The sequence below is a fragment of the Meles meles genome, chromosome 20 (genome assembly GCF_922984935.1).
Source record: "Meles meles chromosome 20, mMelMel3.1 paternal haplotype, whole genome shotgun sequence".
Taxonomy (NCBI): Eukaryota; Metazoa; Chordata; class Mammalia; order Carnivora; family Mustelidae; genus Meles; species Meles meles.
In genome coordinates, this window is record NC_060085.1 from 54,868,057 (window position 1) to 54,891,885 (window position 23,829).

Here is a 23,829-nt window from a genome sequence, read left to right on the forward strand (position 1 = left end):
CCCATTGTCTGCGGGGTAAAGTCCAAATGCCAAGCCTGGAATTCGAGCGCCGGCACAATCGGGCCCCGCCCTGCCTATCGGACCTTATCGTTGGCGGCGACCTCCTGCCCCGCCACGCCCAGCTCCTCCCCGCCAGAACCTCAAACCCCACACCTGCCTGGTACACCCGCCTGCCCTGTGCCCCAGCCCACTCTCGCCCTCCTCCTCACCACTCTTCCGAAGCTCAACCTCCTTCCAGGCTCAGCCCAAAGGCCCCCTCTTCCCGGAAGACCCACGGACCCTTCAACCCATCTTGACCTGACACCAGCACTTGCTGTTATTTTTGTATTTCCATATTTAAAGCTGTGTTTTGTCAGTGCATGCCTCCCCTGCCTAATACGATTGATTTCAATGATTGCACGCCCTTCAGTCCGGTGGATCTGGATCCATATCTGGCCTCCACTGCTTCCCAGCTCTGAGAAGTTGGAAGAGAGGGAACCTCAAACAGTGAAATAGAGTTGAGAGCATCTACCTTACAGGACTGTGGTGCGAATCAAATAAAACTGGATGCAAAATGGCCGGCACATATAAACACCCAATAACTCATCTCTAGGTTGCTCCGATTTACACATAGAACACCTAATTGAACTTGAATTTCAGATAAGTGATTTTATATCCCAACTATCCCATATATTGCGTGGGGATTCTGCATAACATTTCACAGATAATGATGTTAAGGATTATTGTTCATTTTTTTAGATGTCCTAAAGACATTGGGGATATAGATAGATACACAAATTGGCAGATTCTGCATCTGCAATCGCTCCTACTGGCTAACATTTATTGGTCTTGCCAAAATCAATATTCACAGCACTTAGTCATTCGCAGACATGCATGGAGTGGAGAAAAATTAAAGTCTCCCAGTATGCAAGTTCCCAGCTGAAGTCAACAGTTGACACTTCCTATTCCAGCTCTCATACAAGGTTGCTTTTGGCAATTTCCTTAGTACCACATTTTCTTTACCACATGTGCTTTCTGTTGATTTTACTTCTTCAAATGGACACCAAGCAGAGGGCTGAAGTGTTGCCTAGTGTTCCTAAGGCAGTAAGGCTGTGATATGACTTACAGAGAAAATACCCTAGATAAGGTTCGTTCAGGCATGAGTTACAGTGCTGTTGGCCGTGAGTCCAATGTTAATGAATCAACAGTAGATATTAAATACAATGTCTTTTAACAGAAAGTAAGGTTATGTACTGATCAGTTGATAAAAATATTGTGGCCAGACTCTGGCAGGAAACTAACCCTGTATTTCCCCATGAGTAATGGTTAGTATTCACTGATTGGGTGTTCATGGTGACGCTATAGAACTACTGTGAATCAGGAGAATCAACTACGTATCATATTATATACAAACATCAACTATGAATAGGAAAATATATAATATGCAATAAAATTTAAATATCTATGGACGCCTGGGTGGCTCAGTTGGTTAAGCAGCTGCCTTCAGCTCAGGTCATGATCCCAGCGTCCTGGGATCAAGTCCCACATCGGGCTTCTTGCTCGGCAGGGAGCCTGCTTCGCCCTCTGCCTCTGCCTGCAACTCTGTCTGCCTGTGCTCGCTCTCTCTCTCTCTCTCTCTGACTAATAAATAAATAAAATCTTTTTTAAAAAATTTAAATATCTATTAGAGAGACGTATTGAAATATTATAAGTGAAATTAAACGATGTCTAGGATTGCTTTAAAATATTACAGAAGTGGGATAAAGGTGTGTGTTTGTGTGTGTGTGTGTATATATATATATATGTATATGGAGAGTATAAGAGAGACAAATTAGCAAAGGTTGAAGATTGTGGAAGTGATGATTTATTAGAATATTCTCTCTACTTCTGTGTTTGAAAATGACCATAATAAAAAGTTTTTAAAAACAGATTGAGGAGAAAATTTGGGGGGAAGAATATCTAATCTGGTAGCTTTCACTCTGGACCCTCTGTTGGGACAGGGCTCCCGATGATGCCACCTGAGATATCTGTGCAGATGAATCCCAAGCCCTTGAATGCAGAGTACCAGGCTGAGAGGTTCAGGAGACCTGGCTGTAGTCTCCGCCCCACCTCAGACTTACTCTGCTACATCTGGCAACTCACAGTGCCTCTGAGCCTATTTTTCTTAACTGTTAAATAAGGAAATTGAATTGGACAAACTCTGGGTTCCCCTTCATTGTTAAAACTCTCCCATTCTAGGGGCGCCTGGGTGGCTCAGTGGGTTAAAGCCTCTGCCTTCAGCTTAGGTCATGATCCCAGGGTCCTGGGATTGAGCCCTGCATCGGGCTCTCTGCTCGGCAGGGAGCCTGCTTCCTCCTCTCTCTGCCTGCTTCTCTGCCTACTTGTACTCTCTGTCTGTCAAATAAGTAAATAAAATCTTTAAAAATATATATATAAATAAAATGGAAAAAAAAAAATAGACCACTTTAAACATACATAGTGACTTCTTTGACAACATTAAAAAAAAAAAAAAAAAAAAAACCTCTCCCATTCTAAAACCAGTATTTCCTAAACTGGCAAGTTCTGATATAACATTACAGCCTCCGGCCGGCTCTCTCTTCCCTGCCTCCATTCATCCTGATACACTGTTCTATGAACCTAGCTGAAGTTCTGTTTTTTACAACATTCTAACCAGGAAGCTATTCTAATTTTGATTTATCTAAATCAAAGTCTGAACTCAAAGCCGACCAGTGAAGGCCTGTGCAGGTGGCCCATCCACGGAAGCCCTCTGGCTAAGAAGGACCATGAAACAGGGACAACATGGGTGCCCCAGACGACTGCAGAAACACAGAGGAAAGTCACCCAAGTCGGCCTAGGGAGGCAAGAGGAAGTCTGCTGGAGGAAGAGATAAATGACCTGAGGCTCAAGGAGGGGCCAGGAATTACAGCTGCAAACAGAGGGGAGAAGATGTTCCAGGCCAAGGCTAATGTGTGCGAAGTCCTGGAAATAGGAGAAATTTGGAAAAGGCTTGGGTTTTCACCAAGCCCCGTGAATCTCTCTGACATTATTTACCACCATTCCCTGTCACCCACCTTCCCCACCTGCCCGGCATGAGTGGTATGTGTGCTGGGGACCCTGAGATTCATACTTTGAAAAGTATATTTGGGACTCCCCACTAGACCTCCTTTAAAATAACCAGGTCAGGATTAACTTTTACACTTCCCGCACGCCTTTTTGTTTTGCTCATCCTGCGTAAATTCTAACGGCCCACTTTTCAGTAGAGGAAACTGAGGCTCAGTCAGGTTAAGTCACTCAAGACCACCCAGCCAGTGAGGGGGGCGACAGGGATTCAGATGCAGCTCTTGACTCCTAGCGACTTTGTCCTTCACACTGCACAGGGTAGCCGGTGCAGTGGCTTTTAGTCGGTGTCTGAGAGAGGGCGCTTCCTTACAGGTTCCCGGCATGCTACAGCTTACACATCTACACCGAGAAAGCCGAGGACAGCGTCAGGGTTATGCTTACAGACCCTTTTTGTTTTGTTTTATTTCGTTTTTCCAGGGCTAGGTCGTACAATAAAATCTGGTGGCCTCAACTATCCCACCCCCACGCCCCGCCTCCGGACAAACTCTAAATCTTCAAGCCTGGGTTAGAGTCTCTTTTCCACTACCTCCTAGCTATGTGAAATAGGACAAGTAACTTGGGATCTCATATGTAAAACGAATCTTGCGAGACTGCTGTGAGGACTAAGCAAAAGTGGCATCCATGCCGTGAGGCTGTCCGTACAACCCCAGGAAGGGCAGGTAGGACAACTCGCTTACACCCGGCCAAGGGTCGGGCGTAGGCGCGGCTTCTGCGCACGCGCTCTCCGCAAAGACCCGGCAGGCATGCCCGAGGACTCTGCGGCTGCGCATTCGCCCCGCTTTGCGGCCGCACTGCTTGACGGCGGCGGTGACCGCCCTCCCGCCGGCGTTACCGCGGTAACGACGAGCGCGTGGGGCTAAGGAAGGTAAGGCGCTGGGGCGAGCCGCTGGCGGCGTCAGGTGGCGCTGAGCGCGGTGGCCACGTCTCGCGGTGTGAGAGGCGACGGCGCCTTCTCTGAAAGCTCTCAGGAGCGGGAGCGCAAAGGGCGTAGAGACTCCCGGGGTTGCACAGCCTCCGCGGAGTAGGCCGGGCAGGGGAGCCAGGCTTCCTGGTTCCACCGGAATTAGCCCCTCTCCGGTTCTTCCAGCACCCGTAGCCCTTTGCACTTCTCTTCCATCTTTCCCAAGAACAGGATGCCACGTTCAGTGCTGGGGGCTGGGGACGTACAGGTGTATTGGACACCCGTCTCTGCCCGAGGGGATCCTCAGCCGCTAGTGCGGTTGTTGGGGGGCGCTCAAGGAAATCCGCAGAGGGATGAAGTGAGACAGGGAGTTATGAATTTCGTGGGCCCTTAATACCTTCTGGCTTGTGTGCAGGCACTTATTGCAGTTGCAGCCCCCGTCTGGCTAGCATCTTGCACATGACAGGCCCAGTACGAGGCTCCTTCACCTTCACACAGTTAACCCACTTAATCCTCGCAACAACCTTCAAAGGGTTATCGTTTGTTTATGTGGCTTAGTCTCAGGTTCTGACTTGAAAGCTCCCCAGGGCCTGGGTTGTTTGCCTTGTCCCTTTCATCCTTGCCTCCCTTAGCCCAGGAGGTACACCGTTGGAGCTTCAAACATTTTTTAATTGGGAGAAGGTGAGCTTTACTGGGTGGGAGGTTTTTTAACCAGGTTTATTTGGCAGGGTGTTTCCAGGGGATTGGAAAATTAAATGGAGCTACCTCCCCCGTTTTTGTTTTGCTTGTTTTGTGTGGAATAAACATTTACTGAATACCTAAACAGTGTTAGCTTGTCTGCCCAAGGGAAGAATAAGGAGCAAGCCCTGCTTTTGATAGTAAAGTAAATGCACTTAACGCTTCTTCTGTCTGGAGTCAAGTATGTCCTGGTTTGGGAAAGGAGAAACAACAATCCTTTACAGGTGCATAGCGCTCAGCCCCTCTGAGTCCCTTTCCTTCTCTGAACAATGGGAGTAGTAACAGTACTTACTTAGGGAGCTGTTGGGATTAAGTGCGTTTGAATAGGCTATCCTGTCACCAGTAGCTGGCAACTTTGGCTACTGCTGAAATCATCTGGGTCCCACCCCCAAATTTCTGATGTAATTGCAGTTAAGCTCTGAGCATTAGGAGTTTTAAGATTTCTCCAGGTGATTCTACGGGCACCCAAGCTTGAGAGCCACTATTGTATACCACCCAGAGTTAATCTCTTTTCAGTTCTCATTCCCTGCTTAAGCCTCTGCGCTCACTCTTAAGTCTAAACCAGCCTTCACCTTCAAATCCCTTGACAACTGGCCCAGTCATTCCTATACATATGTTTGTGGTTCAGACATGGGTCTCTTTAAGGCCAGTCTTCTTACAATGCTCTGTCTCTGTGCACTGGGGCTTTGGGCAAAGGATTGGCCCTCTCTAAGCCTCAGTTTCCTTGTCTGGAAGAGGATAGTAGTACCCATGTGTGTAGCATGTGGCACAGTCCATGTCTGGTGTGTCGTACCTATTGATAATTACCTCTTCTAATTTTATTCACGTGCACATCTTACATTATGCTGTTCTCCTCCCATAGCACTAAAGAAACATATCTTAAATGCCCAATGCAGATAATGGAAAACAGTGAATTCAGTCCTTTCTCCCCCGTTTTGCCTTTCAGATTCAACACAAGACAATTCCTTCACAAAGCCAGGAAACTAGAGATCGTTTGGTTTGTCCTATTGAATTTTTTAAGTAGCAGTTCTACTGAGAGACCATTCACATACCATAAAACTCACCCTTGTAAAATGTACAGTTTGGTGGTTTTAGTATATTCACAGTTGGGCAGCCATCACCACCACCGCAATCCAGTTTTAAAACATTTTCATCACCCTCAAAAATAAATCCGTACCTGTTAGCAATTGCTCTTCATTTCTCCCTTCCCTCAGCTCCTGGTGATCCCTAATCCACTTGTGTTTCTGTGGATTTGCTATTGCGGACATTTCATATTAATGGTCTTATATGTGGTCTTTTGTGACTACTTTCACTTACAATAATGCTTTCAAGCTTCATAAACACTGTAGCATGTATCAGCACTTTGTTCCTTCATTGCTGGTAATCCATTATATATGGATACACCACATTTCATTGATCTATTCATCTGTTGAGGGACATTTGGGTTGTTACCACTTTTTTTGTTGTTGGGTTTTTTTGGCTATTATGAATCACTAAACATTCCGGTATGGATTTTTGCATGAACATGTTTTTAGTTTTCTTATATCTGTACCAAGGAGTGGAACTGCTGGATCATATGGTTATTCTGTGTTTAACCTTTGAGTGACTTCTAAACTGTTTTCCAGTCCTATTCAAGTTGAAGATGAAGAAACAGGGCTCAGAGAGCTTAAGTGGTTGTGCAAGGTCACATGATAATAATGGCAGGTTTGCATATCTAGGAATCCTATGAGCCAGATTCTTTTTTTTTTTTAAGATTTTATCCATTTACTTGACAGACAGAGATCACAAGTAGGCAGAGAGGCAGGCAGAGAGAGAGGGGGAAGCAGACTCCCCACCGAGCAGACAACCCGACGTGGGGCCCGATCCCAGGACCCTGGGATCACGACCTGAGCCAAAGGCAGATGAGCCAGATTCTTGAAGCCTTTCCTGCCACATGGGCAGAGGTAACACCACCAGACTTTGAGGTTTTGTGGAAAACAGGGAACATTTTGTGGCAGGAACCTTTCTGTCACACACACTTGGGTTGGAATACAGAGTTCTTGCCATCAATCTTGCTTTTTTCTTAAAGAGTATATATTGGGGTGCCTGGGTGGCTCAGTGGGTTGGGCCTCTGCCTTAGGCTCAGGTCATGATCTCAGGGTCCTGGGATCAAGCCCCGCATCAGGCTCTCTGCTCAGCCTCTTTCTTTCTGCCTCTCTGCCTACCTGTGATCTCTGTCGAAAATACTTGGGGGGAAAAAAAGGAGAATATAGCAGCAATCTGAGGGAAAGTTCCAAACTAGGTAAATTATAACTTCATTGTCACTTGTTCGAGAGAATTTAATTGGAAGTTCTTGAAGTTAGCCATTTAACATTTCCTCTTTTTTTTTTCAAAAAATTCCAAATGTAGCATATACAAGTTAAATACTAACCAGAAGTTAAGTTTCAAAAGTGAAAAATCTCATAAAAGTCCAACTTGTTCCTGGAAATGCCTAGAAAGTTTCTCACTAGATTCAAACATCCTGCCTCAAAAAAGCTGACATAGCATTGTTTAAGTTTTAGGATAAATTGCTGTTTCTTCTTCTTCTTTTTTTTTTTTTTTCTGTTTCTTCTGAATACGAAATGTGAGCATCAGCTTGGATTGAGGGATAAGTCAGCAAGTGAAAATTTAGTTAAAATGCTCTTGGAAGAAAATCTCTTAATTGCCCATTAACATCCAGCATACATGGTTTGTTATAAAGGGTTTATAGCATGTGTATAATGTATATATGAGTCATGCTCAGTATGTAATTCCATTGAGGGATCTTATTTAAAAAATTACTCCAGTGTTTTGCTGCTTAGCATACTTGGTTATTTCGATGAAGGTTCCAACTTGGTGATTCTTATTTTTCACAGTTATCTTTGTAATTGGTTTTTCAATTTCTGTAACTCTTGCTTGTTCTGTATTTTCCTTTGTCCCCATCTAATTCCTCAGTTTCTTTTAGAGGGCAGATAAAGGTATCATCACATACTGGACAAGGCATTCAGTTTCTTTTTAATGGTCACAACCCATAAAACCACTTACCTTCCACAGATTTGGCCACCATCACTGGCTGCTTCAGGCTTGGTTGCATCCGTTGCCCAATGGATCCTGGTATTAAGTGCAGGAGGCATTTTAATAAGCAGTCTTACTTTTTTCTCTTGGATCCATGGAGATGAAACATGTGATAGAGCTCCACTATATTTTCAAGCACTGGATCTTCTCTCCATTAAATCAAACTGGGCCGGGACGAAGGGAGCAGCAGATTCGAGTCTCCCCTCTCATTGCAGGGCATCTGTTGGGAGAGTGGAGTGCCTGGCCCAGATGCTTGCACTGTTTACAACCCCCCCCCCCCCCCCCCCCCCCCGCCGCCTTGCATGTGGTTGCATTTTCCTAAGTTAGATATATCTGCTGTGGCTCTTTTTCTTTATCACACGGTGCACTCAACTTCATTTCCTTCCTTTAGCCATTATGAAATTGTAGCCTGTTGTGTTACCTTCAATTTGCTTTCGTGTATGTTATGTGCTTGTTTTGTCTCTTCAGATTGAGTATAAGGCCTGGAAGGGAGAGGTACTGACTTTGGCTTCCTTTACTTCCTCAGAGTGCTGAGTGCACACTGGCTCAGGACTGAGACAAGGACAGACAAGGACAGTCTTGTCTAAGTAATTCCATAATTCTCTGGAACCCTTTGGCTCCTAACCTTGAGAAATAGTGGTCCTTCAGACAAGGAGGGTGGGTGGGAGATGCTGCCTGTGCTCACAGCAGAGCCCCGTGAGGAGAGTGTAGGCTTTGAAATTCAACAGACCTGGGAACATCTGAACGGACCTTTTACAAAATCTCTCTGACCTGAACCTGTTTTCTTCATCTGTAAACCAGAGTTGGTAGTGCTCACCCCATAATGATAACTAAAGCAAATACGTGCGTGAAGCTCATTATGTACCAGGTACTCTTCTAGGCCCTTTATGGGGTCTTAACTCTAAGATAGAGTCTGTTTTTCATCCTTATTTTGCAAATGAGGAAACCAAAGCACAGGGAGATTAAGCATCTTTTGCCCCAAATTACACAGGTAGGACTAGTAAAGCCAATTCAGTCCTGGCATTCTAGCTTTAGAGTTCATGCTCTTTGCCACTCACATTTGGTGGTACATAACAAACCCTGAAATGATAACTGTTTCTGTCATTGTCGTTATAACTTCTTAATTTACCTTATAAATTAGAAGATGATTGACCTAATGTTTAGAATATATTTTAAGGTCCTTTTATTTTGGAAAATAAAAATACTGACTAGATTTAATTCTTTGAGGACAGTGTCTTTTTTGGCTTTATCTTTATATCGCCAACACCTCTGATTATAATGAGGCCCTGGTAGGTACTCAGTAAATGTCTGTTGTCTGAGCGAAAGAACAGGAATCCTGTTGTGCTTGCTATCAGTAGACTTTTGCATGGCATTATGACTTTGGACATGCCACTAGGCCTCAGTCTTGTCCATGATAATTAGAAATATCGTTACAGACTTCTTGAGCACAGTTTTGGGAATTGAGATATTTTAGGTGATTGGGATTTGTAGTGCTTGTACAAAATGTTCTCATTACCCCTTCTTTTAGTACACTGCTTCTAAATATTTTATTTTTCACGTGGACCGCAAAGTTTTCTGAGCCTAGAGATAAATGCATCCCCATTTTTTGGTCAGCATAGTTATGGATTAGCTATCTGTTTCTTTCTCCTTATTATACTCTTAAAAACAGCTACCCTTGAGAAATGGCAGAAGCAGTTTTCCGTGCCCCAAAGCGGAAAAGAAGAGTGTATGAGAGTTACGAGTCTCCACTGCCCATCCCTTTTGGTCAGGACCGTGGGCCTAAGCAAGACTTCAAAGTGTTCGCGGCAGAGCTGATAAACAACAGTGTAATTGTGAGGAACGCAGAAGATATGGAGCAGCTCTATGGGAGAGTAAGTGCTAGAGGCTTTGTCATGGCTGCTCTTGACAGCCCTGAGCCAGCTATCCTTTTTGCTTCCCCGCCATTCACTCCCAAAAGCAGACCATAATTGACCCATGTTCTTTCCTTGCCACTCAGTCCAGTGTTGGCGAGAACCGTGCAATTTGAATCAGGTGCCCTGAAGCCATATGTTAATGAGGAAGACTACTCCCCAACCCTTGAACCCACATTGCAACAATATAGTAAGGTAGTGCATAGGCCTTTCTTGTCTTTCAGTTATAAAAGCCATGCATGTTCATAAAAATGTCAAGCAATTTACAGAAATCTAATGGGTAAAAAGTAAAAATTCCCCACTCCCACTCCATCTCCAGAGGTAAACACAGAGTGGCGTGTTGTTCTGGCTCGCGGACAGGTGAGGCTCCAGTATGTACTCTGGCTCCTTATTTGTGATCTCGTCTCTTTGGGGACCTCTTCTTAGATGAGAACAAGTTCTAGTTTTTGTGTTTTCTACCCATGGTAGGTTCAGGTTGAGACTGGTAGCCTGCTTCCTCCCCATCCCACCCCCATCCATAGCCAGTTCAATACTGGAGGCTTATTTATTTATTTATTGTTTAAAGTAATCTCTACCCACAGCAGGGGGCTTGAACGCACAACCCTGAGCTCAAGAGTCACATACTGTACCGAGGCAGCCAGGTGCCCCAACTTGGGAGCATTTTTAAATAGCTTTATTGAGCTATAATTCAGTGCCATAAAAATTCACTCATTGTAAATGTGTACTTCAGTGAGTGTAGTAAACTCACAGAGTTGTGCAGTCACCATTACGGTCCAGTTGTGGAGCATTCCCTTCACCACAAAAAGTTCCCTTGTACCATTGCACTTAACCCCTGCTCCCACTTCCAGCCCATGTCACCCACTGATCTACTTCCTCTCTAAAATGGCTTTTCTAGACATTTTTCTATAAGATACGTATGTTGTAGCCACCTTCTCAAAGTGGGATACAGCAGGTGGCATTGATCCTTGTGAAATGGGGCTCTAGGCCAAGGCCCTGCCTCTGCCTGTCCCATTGCCTTAAGCTTACCAAACCCAGACTGAAATCATTAGGTATAAGACACATAAGGTGTACTGAAAACTTACTAGAACTCTTCAAACAATCAGAGATAAATGCTAAGATCTTCATTAGTAATCATTAAGTAATCAGAAGGAAAATGTAAAGCTAAGAAAAATAGAATGCATCTCTTGTTAACTCAAATAGTTATTTTCCATCTGCTATAAAAATGGTAACTAAACATGAACTAACTTTGTTTTCTCTTTTCCTGGAAGGGTTATTTTGGAAAAGGTATCCTGTCTAGAAGCCGTCCAAACTTCACAATTTCAGATCCTAAGCTCATTGCTCAGTGGAAAGGTAAACGTGTACCTCATTCAGTTTGTTTGGCAAATTATTTTTTTTCATCTTTGATCTTACACTTTAGATTACATAGGAAGATTCTCTGGAGAAGACATAACATGCACAGTGGCAATTTTACTGCTAAAACTAGCAACTATAATAATTCTGATCAAGGTGAAAGGGTTCTGATGATGGGTGAAAATGAGTTTTATCTAATTTCTGGAGTTATCAAAAGTGTTATTCAGGTTTTTCTGTTGTTAAACATTGACTAGCAGGGTACTCTGCACTTGGAAGGTACTAGGAGTTTAAGTACCTCTTCACCTGTATGCAAAATGAGTTTCATATTTTTTATTTCTAGGATTAGAATTTAAACAATAACCATAACATTAATGAATTTGTTAAAACATTAACTAATATGTGTAGTTCTTACTTGCTTGACTCGCCTTCTTTTAACTTAAAAATCTTTTACCTTAGTGTGTTTGTCCAAGGAAGTCTCATGGTGATTACATAACCAATGCCAGCAGATAAAAACATAATTGGGATTTTTTTGTAAGAAAACATACAAGTTCAACCTGCACTAAGATACCATTTTAGCAATCAGATTGGCAAAAATCCAAAAGTTCGACCATATTCTTCTTGGGGAGACCCAGAGAAACACTCTTCACGCATCGCTGGTGGGAATGCAGGTGGTACAACTGTCACGGAGGGGAATTTAGCAATGGCTGGCAAAATTATTTATACATATGCCTCCCCCCAATCTTTCTCTTCCCCTAACCCCTGACCACTCTAATATGTTCACTGTGTCTCTGAGGTTGCCCATCCTAGATACTTCATTGTAACTGGAATCATACATTGTGAAGCCATGTTGTAGCATTATCAGAGCTTATCCTGAATAGTATCCCATGGGTATTCCCATGTTTTGTTTATCCACTCCTCCAAAGATGGGCATTTTGGGGTGTTCCCACGTTGGGTCTGTTACGAATAGTGCTGCTGTGAATGTTCATATACAGGGGTGTGTGGGTGTGTGTGTGTGTGTGTTTGTGTGTGTGAACATACATTTTCATTTCTCCTGGGTATATACCTAGGAGTGAACTTGCTGGCTCTTATGATAGTTCTGTTTTAATTTTTTAGCAAATGCCAAACAGTTTTCCACAATATCTGCCCCCTGTTACATTCCCACCAGCAGTACACAAAGTTTCTAATTCTTCCACTTGTTATCTTCTGGGTTTTGATTTTTTTTGTCTGTTTTTGTGATAACCATCTTAGTGAGTGTGAAGTGATAAAAATTTTTTAATGTGAATAAAGTCCAGCTTATCTGTTTTTTTCTTTCATTACCTATGGTTTAGGAAACCATTGCCAAATCCAAGCTGATGCAGATTCTCCCCTGTGTTTTCTTCTAAGAGTTTTATATTTTCAGCTCTTAAATTTAGGTCTCTGATCCACTTTGAGTTAATTTTTGTGTGTGATGTAAAGTAGGGGTCCAGCTTAAGTGTTTTGCCCATGGATATTTAGCATTTACTTTTAACCCAGCAATTCCATTTCTAGGAATTTATCTGAAAGATAGACTGGCAAAAATATGAAAAGAAATTGCACGAGGCTATTCATTGCAAACTGTTTCTTATATTAAAGACAGGAAACGACCCAAATGTCCAATATGAGGGGACTGGTCGATTACACTGTACTGCATTCATACAATGAAGTGCCATGGAGCTGAGCTAAGAATGAGGGCTCACTGGGATGTGTTCCTAAGCAAAGAAAGCACAGTAAGGGGGAGTCTGCATGGTGTGCCATGGTTTATCTGAAGGTGGGGGGTTATAAATATATTTTTGAAATTTAGGGAAGGATGAATCATAGATTCTTTTTAATTCCTATGGTGGAGAGACAGGACAGGATGGAGAAAGAGGTGTGACTTTATAGATTTGACTTTGGAACCTTGTAAATGTGTTACATGATTACAAAACAAAGTTAAATTTTTAAAAAGTAATTTTTTTAAAAAGTGGAATCTGTATATCAAGTTGGTGGTGTAGTCATGGAGGAAAACTATTTTGAGTGACTGTAGAACAGGGTGACTTGAGGTTCAATCCTATAGGATAGACTTTGTGTCAGGTACTTCTTGGCACAGTGTTGTTTAACCAGTGCCTTGCACCAGCATCCAAATTGCTCACAAGTCTACAGGTTTGCTCGGTAGGTGTGCTGATCTTAGCTGGATATACTTGTCCGTCTGGTTAGTTACAGAGATCAGCTGGCTGCGCTGATGGATTTAGTCCAATAATGGATCGAGCTGGACTTACTAGTGTCTGGTTGTCTGTTGGTTGGCTCTCAGCTGGTCTAGGATGGTCTCAACTGGGATGAGGGGCAGGGGACGCCATATATATCATCCTTTTAGCAGGTTAGCCCAGGCATGTTCTCATGGTCATGGTGGAGGGTCACAGGCAAGTCCCAGCATGCCAGTGCTTTTTGGACTTCTGCTCACGGCATGTTTGCTGTTACTCCAACTTGTCTAGAGTCGAGGTGTTTGGCAGGTGGAAGACCTGAAGATGGGGCCATCAGTGCAATCAACCTGCCCCATACTCTAAAGAAGGAAAGAGTTGCAAAATAATCTTCACATTACTTTCAGCAATTATTTTATAGGTGATAGCAACCGTACAACTGACTGTTGTATGTGTACCGTGTGGAAAGGCACGTGATTAATTATGTTGGTGTGATTGAGAGCCAGGATTTTCACAATAAACATCTATACCAGGAAGCAAAGAAGATTATCAAAAACTGCTAGGCTTGTTTCAAAGGAGGCTCCCCAGACCAAAGAGGGAAACATTTGAACATCAATGAAAATAATACTATAGGGGCACCTGGGTGGCTTAATCAGTTTAGTGTCCTACACTTGATTGCAGTTCAGGCTGTGATCTCAGGGTTGTGAGATTGAGCCCCACATCAGGCTATGCGCTGAGCGTGGAGCCTGCTTCAGATTCTCTCTCTCTCTCTCTCTCTCTCTCTCTCTCGCTAAAAACAAACAAAAAGAATTAATACTATAATTTGTCTTAAAATCCAGTCATTGGTAATAATATCTCAAGAAAACACTTGAATCTTTTCATTTTTGCTAGTACGTACTGATACATTCCAGGAGAAATTCACGGTTCACTTGTGGAGGATTCACCGTTTTGGAAATTGGTAAACATGGACTGGTTCTTGGGGTCACTAAGTCGTGAGGGATTTCTCTCTATAGAAGATTCCTGCTAATAAACAAGAAATAATGGGATTAGAATAGCACCATTTTGCATCCTCTAATAAAGCATTAATCACCCGTGGTGTTGATGACGTACAAAGAGACAACACGTTTTTTTGTCTTGTGAGGGAAACACACAGCACCACCCATGAAGTAGGCTGCCCAAAATACTGAGCCTGAATGTGGTCAAGCCTCTAGTTGCACCGATTTACAGGAAACAGGGTCAAAGAATGTGTTAATGAAGCCAGTGCTGCTCAAAGTACTGAAGTGTCACAAGACAAGTCCTTTGCACCAGAATGGAAATAGATCCCCTACTATTTAGCTGTTTACCTATGGCTTTCCTCGCTGTGAAAACAAGGGGAGCTGAACTAAGTGATGTGTTGAGTGAGGCAGTTGCTTAAAGGTTGGTGCAGGCTCTTCTTGGACTGTCCGTGAGTAATTCAAGGACAGTACTGGGCCTGTGACCTTTGATGAGCCACCGCGTTTACAGCACAATAGGGATGTGGTCCTCTGAGGCCAGACCAGGAGGAAGCTGTACAGGACAGAAGACCCAGTTGCTTCAGTAAGTGAATCACAGGGAAGAAAAACATGTGGGGTCACATATATTAGAATCAACTTCAGATTTATCAGTCAGTTTTAACATATAGGCCTTATATGGATTTTGAGTCTGATTTTCAAAAATTGTGACAGTCCATAGATTTTGGATGAGGCTAAGGAATTAATAGTAATTTTTAAAAGTAATAATGGCATTGCAATTATTATTCCAATCTTTATAATTGTTTTAAGTAAGCTCTATGCTCATGTGGGACTTGAACTCACAGCCTCAAGTTCGAGTCACATGCTCTACCAACTGAGCCAGCCAACGCCCCCAATTTTTTTATACAAGGTTTTTTTTTTTTTTTCCATTTTTTTTTAAGTCTTTAGAGAAATACATAAGAGCTACTTAGAGATGCTGTGATAGGATGTGAGAGATCTTTTTCAGAATAATCTGGAGACAGGAGAATGAACAGAAGAACAAATGAAGCAAGACTGGCCATGGGTTAATTGTTAAAGCTGAGGGATGGCAACGTGGGAATTTATCATACTATCCTCCTTACTTTTGTATGTCTGAAAACTTTTTCATTTTTTTCAAAAAGAGAGGGGAAAAAAGTAGGGGGAAAAAATAGCATAATGACCCCCACCATCAAGCTTCAGCAGTTACGAATATTTGACCAGAAACCTAGAAAGCTTTCAAATAGTATGATGATCTTAACAATTGAGAATCTTCTCCTGATCTGTGTAGTAACTGAATTTTAGACAGTAATAGAAATTTGAAGGAAAGGAATTTATGCCAAGGAATCAGAAATGAAGCTTGTGGACTGCCCTGAAGAAGTAAATCTCAAGTGTCCATTTTAGGAGGGTCTTCAAATTCTGGCTTCAGCCTCATCTTGCACCCTGTTAGCACTATTTGCCATTCCATGGACCTGCCATGCATTTACTCTCAGCCTTTGCATGGCTTCCCCTGCCCCCTTCCCTCTGGTCTGCCTGGTGAACCCTTATTCCCTCTTCAGAGTCCAGCTCAGCCACTCCTCCTCCTCGGTGTTTTTTTCCTAAGCCTTTCAGGTACAGTGAGCTACTCCCTTTATACTCCTCTTACTCTTCAGCTTGGGTTAGAATCAGTCATTTCTGGTCTGTCTCCCCAGCTGGGCTGTATCTCAAGAAGAGAGGATTTACTTTCTTACTTCTATATCTCTAGTGCTTGGCGCATGGATGACTATCAGTAATGCATGCTAAATTGTCATTTCTATTAAATTTACCAGAGGAGGGAGGTCATGACACAGCGAAAACTGACAAATTCCTAAGGAGGTAGGAGCGTGTGAACTCCTAGTGTTTTTAAAGCTGATGATCATCTCTTCCAAGCCTTTAATGCCCTGGGCAGAAGGCTGAGTTTGGGTAAGGAGAAACGATTTGCCCAAAGGCAGAGTGGAGGAGGATGAGAACTAAAACCCACACCATCAGGTGATCAGTAAATAATACCAAAGTTGGAAAGGCTCAACCAGCCAGATGCCCAGAGCTAGAACCCAGAATTCCCAGGTCCACACCCAGCACCAACACTGCCATGAAAGTCACTTTATCAACCCTTTTTGTAGGTACATGTGGGGCGCTTTGACTGAAGCTGCCTTATGGAGCATGGGAAAATGGCGAAGTACGTAACTTCAGGGCCTCGATATTCTCATCCAAAAGTTCAGAGGTGGCAGAGGGGTTTCCTCTTGCATGCCATTGCTGCCACGCTGCAGTGTTGAGAAGGGTTTCAGGGTCACATCTGGGCACAGCGAGAGCACTGTGATCAGCCAGCATTGCCTTCCAGTGGGTTCAGGGAATGATGGCATGCAAAGCACGCCGTTGCTGGTTGGGCAAGATTAACCTTCTAAATGTGTGATTTTGTGATTCTTTAAATTCTCTTTGTTTTTCTGGATTTTCAATGTGTTTTTTACCTTAAGGAAAATTTGTCTGAACAGAACTTTTTTGTTGTTACAGATATGAAGACAGACATGCCTATAATCACGTCAAAGAAGTAAGTCATGATGGCCTTGGCCAGAATTATGGCTTAAGTCAGATCTGTTTGTAGATAACCTTTCCAGTGTGGTAGGTCACGCCTTGTTTTTTGTTTTGTTTTGTTTTGTTTTGTTTGGTAGTAGGTGTGTCCTTGAAAATTATGTCTGAACTTAATGTGGATCAAATCATTTTGAAATGCACTGTTAATTTTTTTAAATAATCCTAATCGAAATCCTTTGCCACTTCCAAAACATGAACCAGTGTCCTCTACTATGTGTGTCTTTAAGTGCTAAGATGCTTACACTTAGGTCTAGAACTGACCTCCTCCCTATCCTCTTTCCTCACTCTACACTTGCAGGGTGAGAGAAAGGCTTCCATGGAGGCTCTTCCTCATCTACTCATGCAATCACAGTTCCTTCCTCTGGTTTTTCTTTGTGCTCTCCCATTTCCCGGAACTTCTCTTCCTGACCCCCCCAAGCACACATGCTGCCTGGTTGTCGCTGCCCATTCCATGTTCCAGCCTACATGTCACTCTCTTGGAGGTTTTCTTGTCACCACCATCCTCCCTTGGTGGGGGTGGTTTTTTCAGCTCCCACACGGTCTGCCGTGGTGCCCCTCGCTGTGCCAGCTATCGTACACCTGGATTTAGACTATCCATTCCTGGAGAGCAGGGACCAGGCCTGCTTCCTCTCTGCAGCCCCAACACAGAGTGGTGCCTTGGTGGGATATCGTGGACTAAACGTTCATGCATTTAAATCCTCATTGTCCCTGAGAGGCAGCTCGAGTTGTGTCTCTTCTGTAAGCCTTCTAAAAATATTGAAGCCCCAGTGGTTTTTCTTTTTGCTTCTAGCACATACTGGCAGACTCTGACAGCTTCTATTCAGTTATGTGCTCGGTAACCCCATGGCCAGAGGAGTGGCCAGGGGCAGCGACCCCAGGTAGATCTCAGTGGCTGCTCTGGCTATATCTGCAGGCTGGGTGTGGGGGTAGGATTCCAGTCTGGGGGAGGGGCCTGCTGAGAACCTGGCAGAGCCCCCATCCCAGGAGCAGCTGCAGGAAAGCTGCAGTCAACTCTAGGACTCAGAAACAGAGCAGAAGCCTGCCCCTCAGAACTGCGTCCTTATCGGGCTGGCAGTGGGCATGACATGGCATCAAGTTTTGAGTATGTGAGTTTGAGTATGTGAGGTTCTGGGTGGGGGAGATTGTCACCTGGCTGAAGTTATCCCTTTGTCAGCTCTGCAGTAATAACATTCCAAGCATTTTATTGATCCTTGTATTAGTTCCCTGGGGCTACCATAGCTCACAAGAACAGAAATTTAGTCACATACCTCTGGAGACCAGAAGTCTAAAATCAGCATATCAGCAGGGCTGTGTTCCTTCAGAAGGCTATAAGGAAGGATCCTCCCATCTTACATGCCTGGTGTGAGCCTCTGGTGGTAGCCAGCAATCTTTGACATTCCTTGACTTACTGATGCATCTCTCTAGGCTCTTCGTCCAGTCTCACATGGAGCTCTCCCTCGTGTATGTCTACGTGTCTCTGTCCAAATTTCCCTCTTCTTTCCCATAAGAAAACCAGCCAGTATGACTTCATCTTAACTTGGTTACATCTGCAAAGACAATGTTTCCAGAGAAGGTCACATTCACAGGTGCCAGGGGTTAGGACTTAACCATATCTGACAGTTCTGTCAGAAAATTATGCCCCCCCATCACTTGATTAATTATTTGGCCATAATAATTGTAGTCAAATCTAAATTGTTAAATAGTAACAGAAATGGGTTCATTTTTATATTTTTAGGTTAATTTTCCAGCTCAAGTGCTTATTGTAATTGTTTCTTTACTCTTCCCTCTGAAACTCTGATCTCCTTTCTCAAGTGAATTCACTCTGATTGGCTGTTTCCCAACAATAGTTGTCCATGGGTGATGAGAACCTTCCATGTAATCCTCTCTGGAGGTGGTGTCCAGACCCTTGGATGATGCCCTAGGGGACTGAAGTATGTAGGTTGTGTCCTCGAAGGGCCAGTCGTGGGGGAGGTGTTGCCCCCCTCCCCATTTGTAGCCCTCTGTTCAGCCAGCATTTACTGCAGGTGCCCGAGGGTTGGGTGTTGGGGAGGTGCTACAGATACAAGAGGAGGAAAAAATTTCAGCCTTATTCTCAAGGGATTTACCATCAAGTGGGAGCAGACAAGAAGTCAACAATCAGACTGTTCTATAATAAACATTGCAGGGGGTATTACTATGATCACTGTCATAGCTAACAGGTACCAGCTCTCTGACAGTGCTAGCTATCAGTCTGGATGCTTTACTTGACCATCTCAGTTCATCTTCTCGAGAAGCCTTTGAGGTAGGCATAGTCATTTCCATCTCATTATATCAGCTCAGACGAGGCAGTTCAACTTCAGAGCCTCCAAGGAACTGACACAGGGAGAACAATAACGTGGTTGTAGGTCGCCTGGGTGGCTCAGTGGGTTAAGCCTCTGCCTTTGGCTCAGGCCATGATCCCAGGGTCCTGGGATGGAGCCCCGCATTGGGCTCTCTGCTCAGCAGGGAGCCTGCTTCCCCCCCTCTCTCTCTGCCTGCCTCTCTGCCTACTTGTGATCTCTCTCTGTCAAATAAATAAATAAAATCTTTAAAAAAAAACAGATATTCTGAAAAAAAATAACATGGTGTACATGCTGGCATTTCTTGGACATATTCCATAAACGAGGTCCTGTGCTGATAACACATTTGTGGACTGTCCCCTAAAGTCCTCTCATCACCCCTAGAGGTGGGTCCTGTTATCTGACAGGTGAGGAAATGCAACCAGAGGAGGTTACATTGCTTGTGTAAGGGCAGTACTTGGACCCAAGCAGACTGCCTCAAAACTGTTTTGCTGTGAATTTCCAATGACAGATAGGCATTCATCTGTACGTGGGGGAGAGGGGCGTTCACCGTGCCAGTGGAAGAGTGTGTTCAAGGCCATAGAGACAGAAGAAGCAGAGGCGTATTCAGATGCTACACCATTGTGCAATCGGGTGGGCCTGAAATGGGTCTGCTTTTCACCAGTCTCTTCACTGCTCCTAATCATAGCTGCCACCTTTCCCCCGCCACTCTCTCCCTTATGTCGCCTGACTTTTACTTTTGTCTTCCTGCTGCTTCTCCAGCAGTGTCCGGGGTTAATCGCAGCAGGACGTGGCTTTTTCAGGCATTGTCAGCCAATGAGAGGACACCTGCTCTGTGACTCATATGCCATATGTCTTAGTCATTTGTGTATCTGGCTGTTTGCATCACCAGTCTTGCTCAGAGGCTTTCTCCCACATGCTTTTGCAGCCACGCTCTCATTTGAGCTTCCACAAAATGAGCATCTGAGGTCATAATGAGGCAGGAATGCAGGTGTGATTCTGGTTTTTTGCAGAAGAGCAGAAAGTTATAGGGGTGCTAAGTGGTTTAGCTCGGAATCACATGAAAGAGCCAACTCGCGAACCCAGATCTGGTGCAGCACTTGTCCCCACAGAGCTGTCCTGCTCTCAAAAAGCAGTTAATTAAGGTGTACACTTCCATTCATTAAAAATGTTATTTGTGTTTTGTAATGTAATATGTAGAAGTCAAAATGATTTTATTTTTCAAGTCTCCCCCTAAAAAGCCCACAACCATATAGTAACAAATATTTATAGAGTACTTACTGTGTGCTGAGCATCGTCCATGTCTCGTCTCCTTTAATCCTTGCAACAAATCCATCATGTCAGTACGGTTTACTCCTGGTTTACAGATGAGGAACTGAGCCTTTCAAGGGTCAGGTAGCTAGTACAGAAACATGATGGAATGAGAGTTTGAACTCGTATCTGCCTTGATCACCCTCTTGCAGAGAGCAGAGCCTCTCTCCATCTCTGTGTGCTCTTCCTCTCTCTCAAGTTCAGATCTTTTGCTCAAAGGGGCAATAGTTGAACCTTTCATCAGTGGTTCTTTCACATATTTTGAGTCAAGGAATTTGATGAAAGTTGGGGATCCCTTCCCCAGAAAGATAGGTTGACACAAAAGTTTGTGTTCAAATAAAGTAGATTCATAAATGCACAAAGCCTATCAAGCCAGTACCTTAGGTGGCGTGAAGAGCAAAGATTCTTTTCGAGATCTCTCAGATGAAAGTTCTTTTAACTGTATGCAGCAGTGGCCGTACTTTTCACACAGGTGAAAAGACACCCTGCCATCGTATGAGCAGCTACATTTTTTATTCTGATGATTAAAAGTAATACATAACCCCTTTCTGCAGTAGTCGTCTCATTACCCCAACTTACAGGTGGGGGGACAACCGCAGAGAAGTTAAGTAATGGGCTTTGTCACATATTTACAAGTCAAAGAGTCTGGCTGATGTTCATGCCTACGATTGTGGTGTCTACCCTGCTTCTTCTTACATGTAGGTGTAGCCTTGGGAGGTTTTACTCTTTAAATCTAAGATACAGTTCCCAGTGTATAGGAAGGTGTACTCATCCCTATGTAGGATAGACAGGGTGTGGGCAGCTTGGTGATTCCTCTGAGGAATCAGGGTTAAGCAGCCACAAATCTTAAAATATAGCAGAGGCCAGCTCCCTTGTTCAGTTGCGTGCGAGATGCCACAGTTTATAAACTGTGACGTACTCAGCCATTCATACGCAAAGCAAAATACTTAAGGTGAAGAGTAAAATTACCTCTGTCTTCCCACAAACCGTGTGGTCGTAGGTGGTTTCCAGGCCAACGGTTGTAGGTAGAGGCAAAAAGGGCTTGAGTTGGGGCACCTGGGTAGCTCAGATGGTTAAGCGTCTACCTTCAGCTCAGGTCATGGTCCCAGGGTCCTGGGATCAAGGCCCGCATAGGGCTCCCAGCTTAGCTGGGAACCTGCTTCTCCCTCTTCTTCTGTTCCCCAGCTTGTGCTTTTTCGCCATCAAATAAATAAACAAAATCTTAAAAAAAAAAAAAGTGCTTGAGTTTCACATTGCTTTTAGCTCTCCTGCCGATGAGATTTCCAGTATGGCAGCCTGACTCCGCATGGAGGCATCCCAGCGGCATCATCAGGCTGGGATCTCACTGGGGCAGAGCCCTATTGTCTTACCTGTGACTTTTTAATAATGTGGTAAGTGTTCAGGGTTGCCTTTACATTTGAGGAATGAAGCAGATATTCCTCATCAAACAGTACTTCAAAAGTTATTATGAGAGATAGTGCCTTTTCTGCTAGGATGCTTGGCCATATGTATCCTTTCTTGCCATATGCAGTGAAGACCTTAGTAGGTACTGTGAAAAATATTTATTGAAGTTCTCATTTTGCATTCCAGTGCTGAGCAAAGGCTCTGTATACTGTGAGTGGGATATTTTTCTGAAAACGAAAATCCAAAATTGAGAATAATGTAAAGGAAATCCTGAGAGAACATAGCCATATTCTCTTTGTAGTCACCTAAATCGTTTGGCCAACCAGTTTTAATTACATAAATATTCATACTTGGTCAAACTGGAATCAAGTTTTTTTTTCAAAGTAAGAAAATTAAATGAAGCTCTAATAAAAACAAACAAAAGTAACACATGCTTATTGTAGAACAGTTAGAAAACACACACAAAAACGTATAAAGAAAACATTTACCTATAGCCCTCTACTGAGAAAAACTGCTATAAAAGCTTTGACATGCCACCAACCCATCTCTTCAGCATGCCGTGTTGTGTTTTGAATATTGAAATTCAAGTGCTACTGACAGTATTTGCATCTTGCAGGTATCAGCATCGTGTGGAGTGGGCCGCAGAGCTCATGCGAGGACAAGGGCAGGAGGAGAGTACAGTGCAGAGAACCCTCCAGGATTACACAAAACCACTCGAGCATCCTGGTATAAAAAGGAAAGAAGAAGTTCAATGGCATGATGAGCAGAACTCTGAAACGACTTCCAAAATAGGAGTTACCACAGATAGAGAGGAACCTTCTGCGATGAATGGAGACGCGGGAAAGTCAGTTGACATGGACAGTCCCAGCAAGCCATCAGACGGCCCGCAGCAGGGCTCTGGGCCTGCCCCGCTCGCTCCCAACGGCGTGGGTGAACCTGTGGCGGAGGCGGCCAAGCCACAGCACCGCCCCCTGCCCCGAGTTCCTTGTGGCAAAGAAGATGTCCTCCTCCCCCTGCCTGACACTCAGCCTGGAGATGGGAGCCAGCCCACGGGTCTCCTCCGTGCCAGCGAGAGGGTGCCTGGTGATGAGTACGTGCTGGTGGAGGAAGATGTGTATGATGAGAGCGAGAAGGAATGTGCCCCAAGTGAAGAAGTAAGTATGGCCGGCCCTTGAACAACAGGGGTTCGGACTGCACGAGCCCACTTATACACACAAGGATTGGTGTGCGGGCTTTTGTGTTTTGGTTTTTGGTGTTGGCTCTTTTTGATAAATACAGTACAATGCTGTAAATATTTTCTCTGCCATATCACTTTTTAAAATATTTTTTTCTCTAGCTTTATTATAAGAATGCAGCATGTAACACATATGTAAAATACATGATAATCAGCCATTTATAATTGTTGGTAAGGCTTCCAGTCAACAGTAGGCTATTAGTAGTTAATTTTGGGGGGAGTCAGAGATTATATATAGATTTTCTGTGGCTGGAAGTCAGCTCCCCTAGCCCCTGTGTTGTCCAAAGATCAACTGAAGAAGAAAATTACTCACTTCCTCCAGAGCCATGTTTCTGGCCCATAGCAGATGTGGGCTAACCAGGATGCCCCTTACTCAGAAATGGTAGCAGGCCCATATTAAGTGCCCAGGGCATGTGAGAGGTGGTGAGACCCTCTGGGAGAACCAGCAGGCACTGGATCCCAGCCCTGGTGGCCCAGTAGCTGTGAGAGTTATTTCTCCTAAAACCTCAAAGTTTGTGAATAACTTAACTTTAAAAAAAAGTTCAAATTAAAGCATGTATAATAATATTCTTTCCCTTGAGTGGGAAAAAAAGAAGTGCTGTAGTAATTACACATAGTCTTGAGTGCAGCTGTGGTGCAGGGAGTCTCGGGTATGGAGGTCAGCCAGCACGGGAAAAACACTGGAAAGCTCA

At 43.9% G+C, this 23,829-nt stretch overlaps 1 protein-coding gene across 12 annotated transcripts in view; it reads left to right on the forward strand.

The window, feature by feature from the left end:
• Nucleotides 1-23,829, forward strand: part of TSEN2 (tRNA splicing endonuclease subunit 2) — a 69,808-nt gene that overhangs the window by 17,237 nt on the left and 28,742 nt on the right. For 10 of the 12 annotated variants that reach the window (XR_006816458.1, XR_006816457.1, XR_006816456.1 and 7 more), the window contains exons 1-5: nucleotides 3,875-3,964; nucleotides 9,480-9,681; nucleotides 10,989-11,070; nucleotides 16,793-16,829; nucleotides 22,520-23,057. Coding sequence is in view for 4 of the 12 variants with exons in the window: in XM_045991018.1 (XP_045846974.1) it covers nucleotides 9,493-9,681; nucleotides 10,989-11,070; nucleotides 16,793-16,829; nucleotides 22,520-23,057 (846 nt within the window). In the remaining 8 variants the exon portion in view is untranslated. Of the gene's footprint in view, nucleotides 1-3,874; nucleotides 3,965-9,479; nucleotides 9,682-10,988; nucleotides 11,071-16,404; nucleotides 16,461-16,792; nucleotides 16,830-22,519; nucleotides 23,058-23,829 lie in introns of those variants that run through there. The other 2 variants (XM_045991020.1, XM_045991016.1) reach the window with 2 other exon arrangements.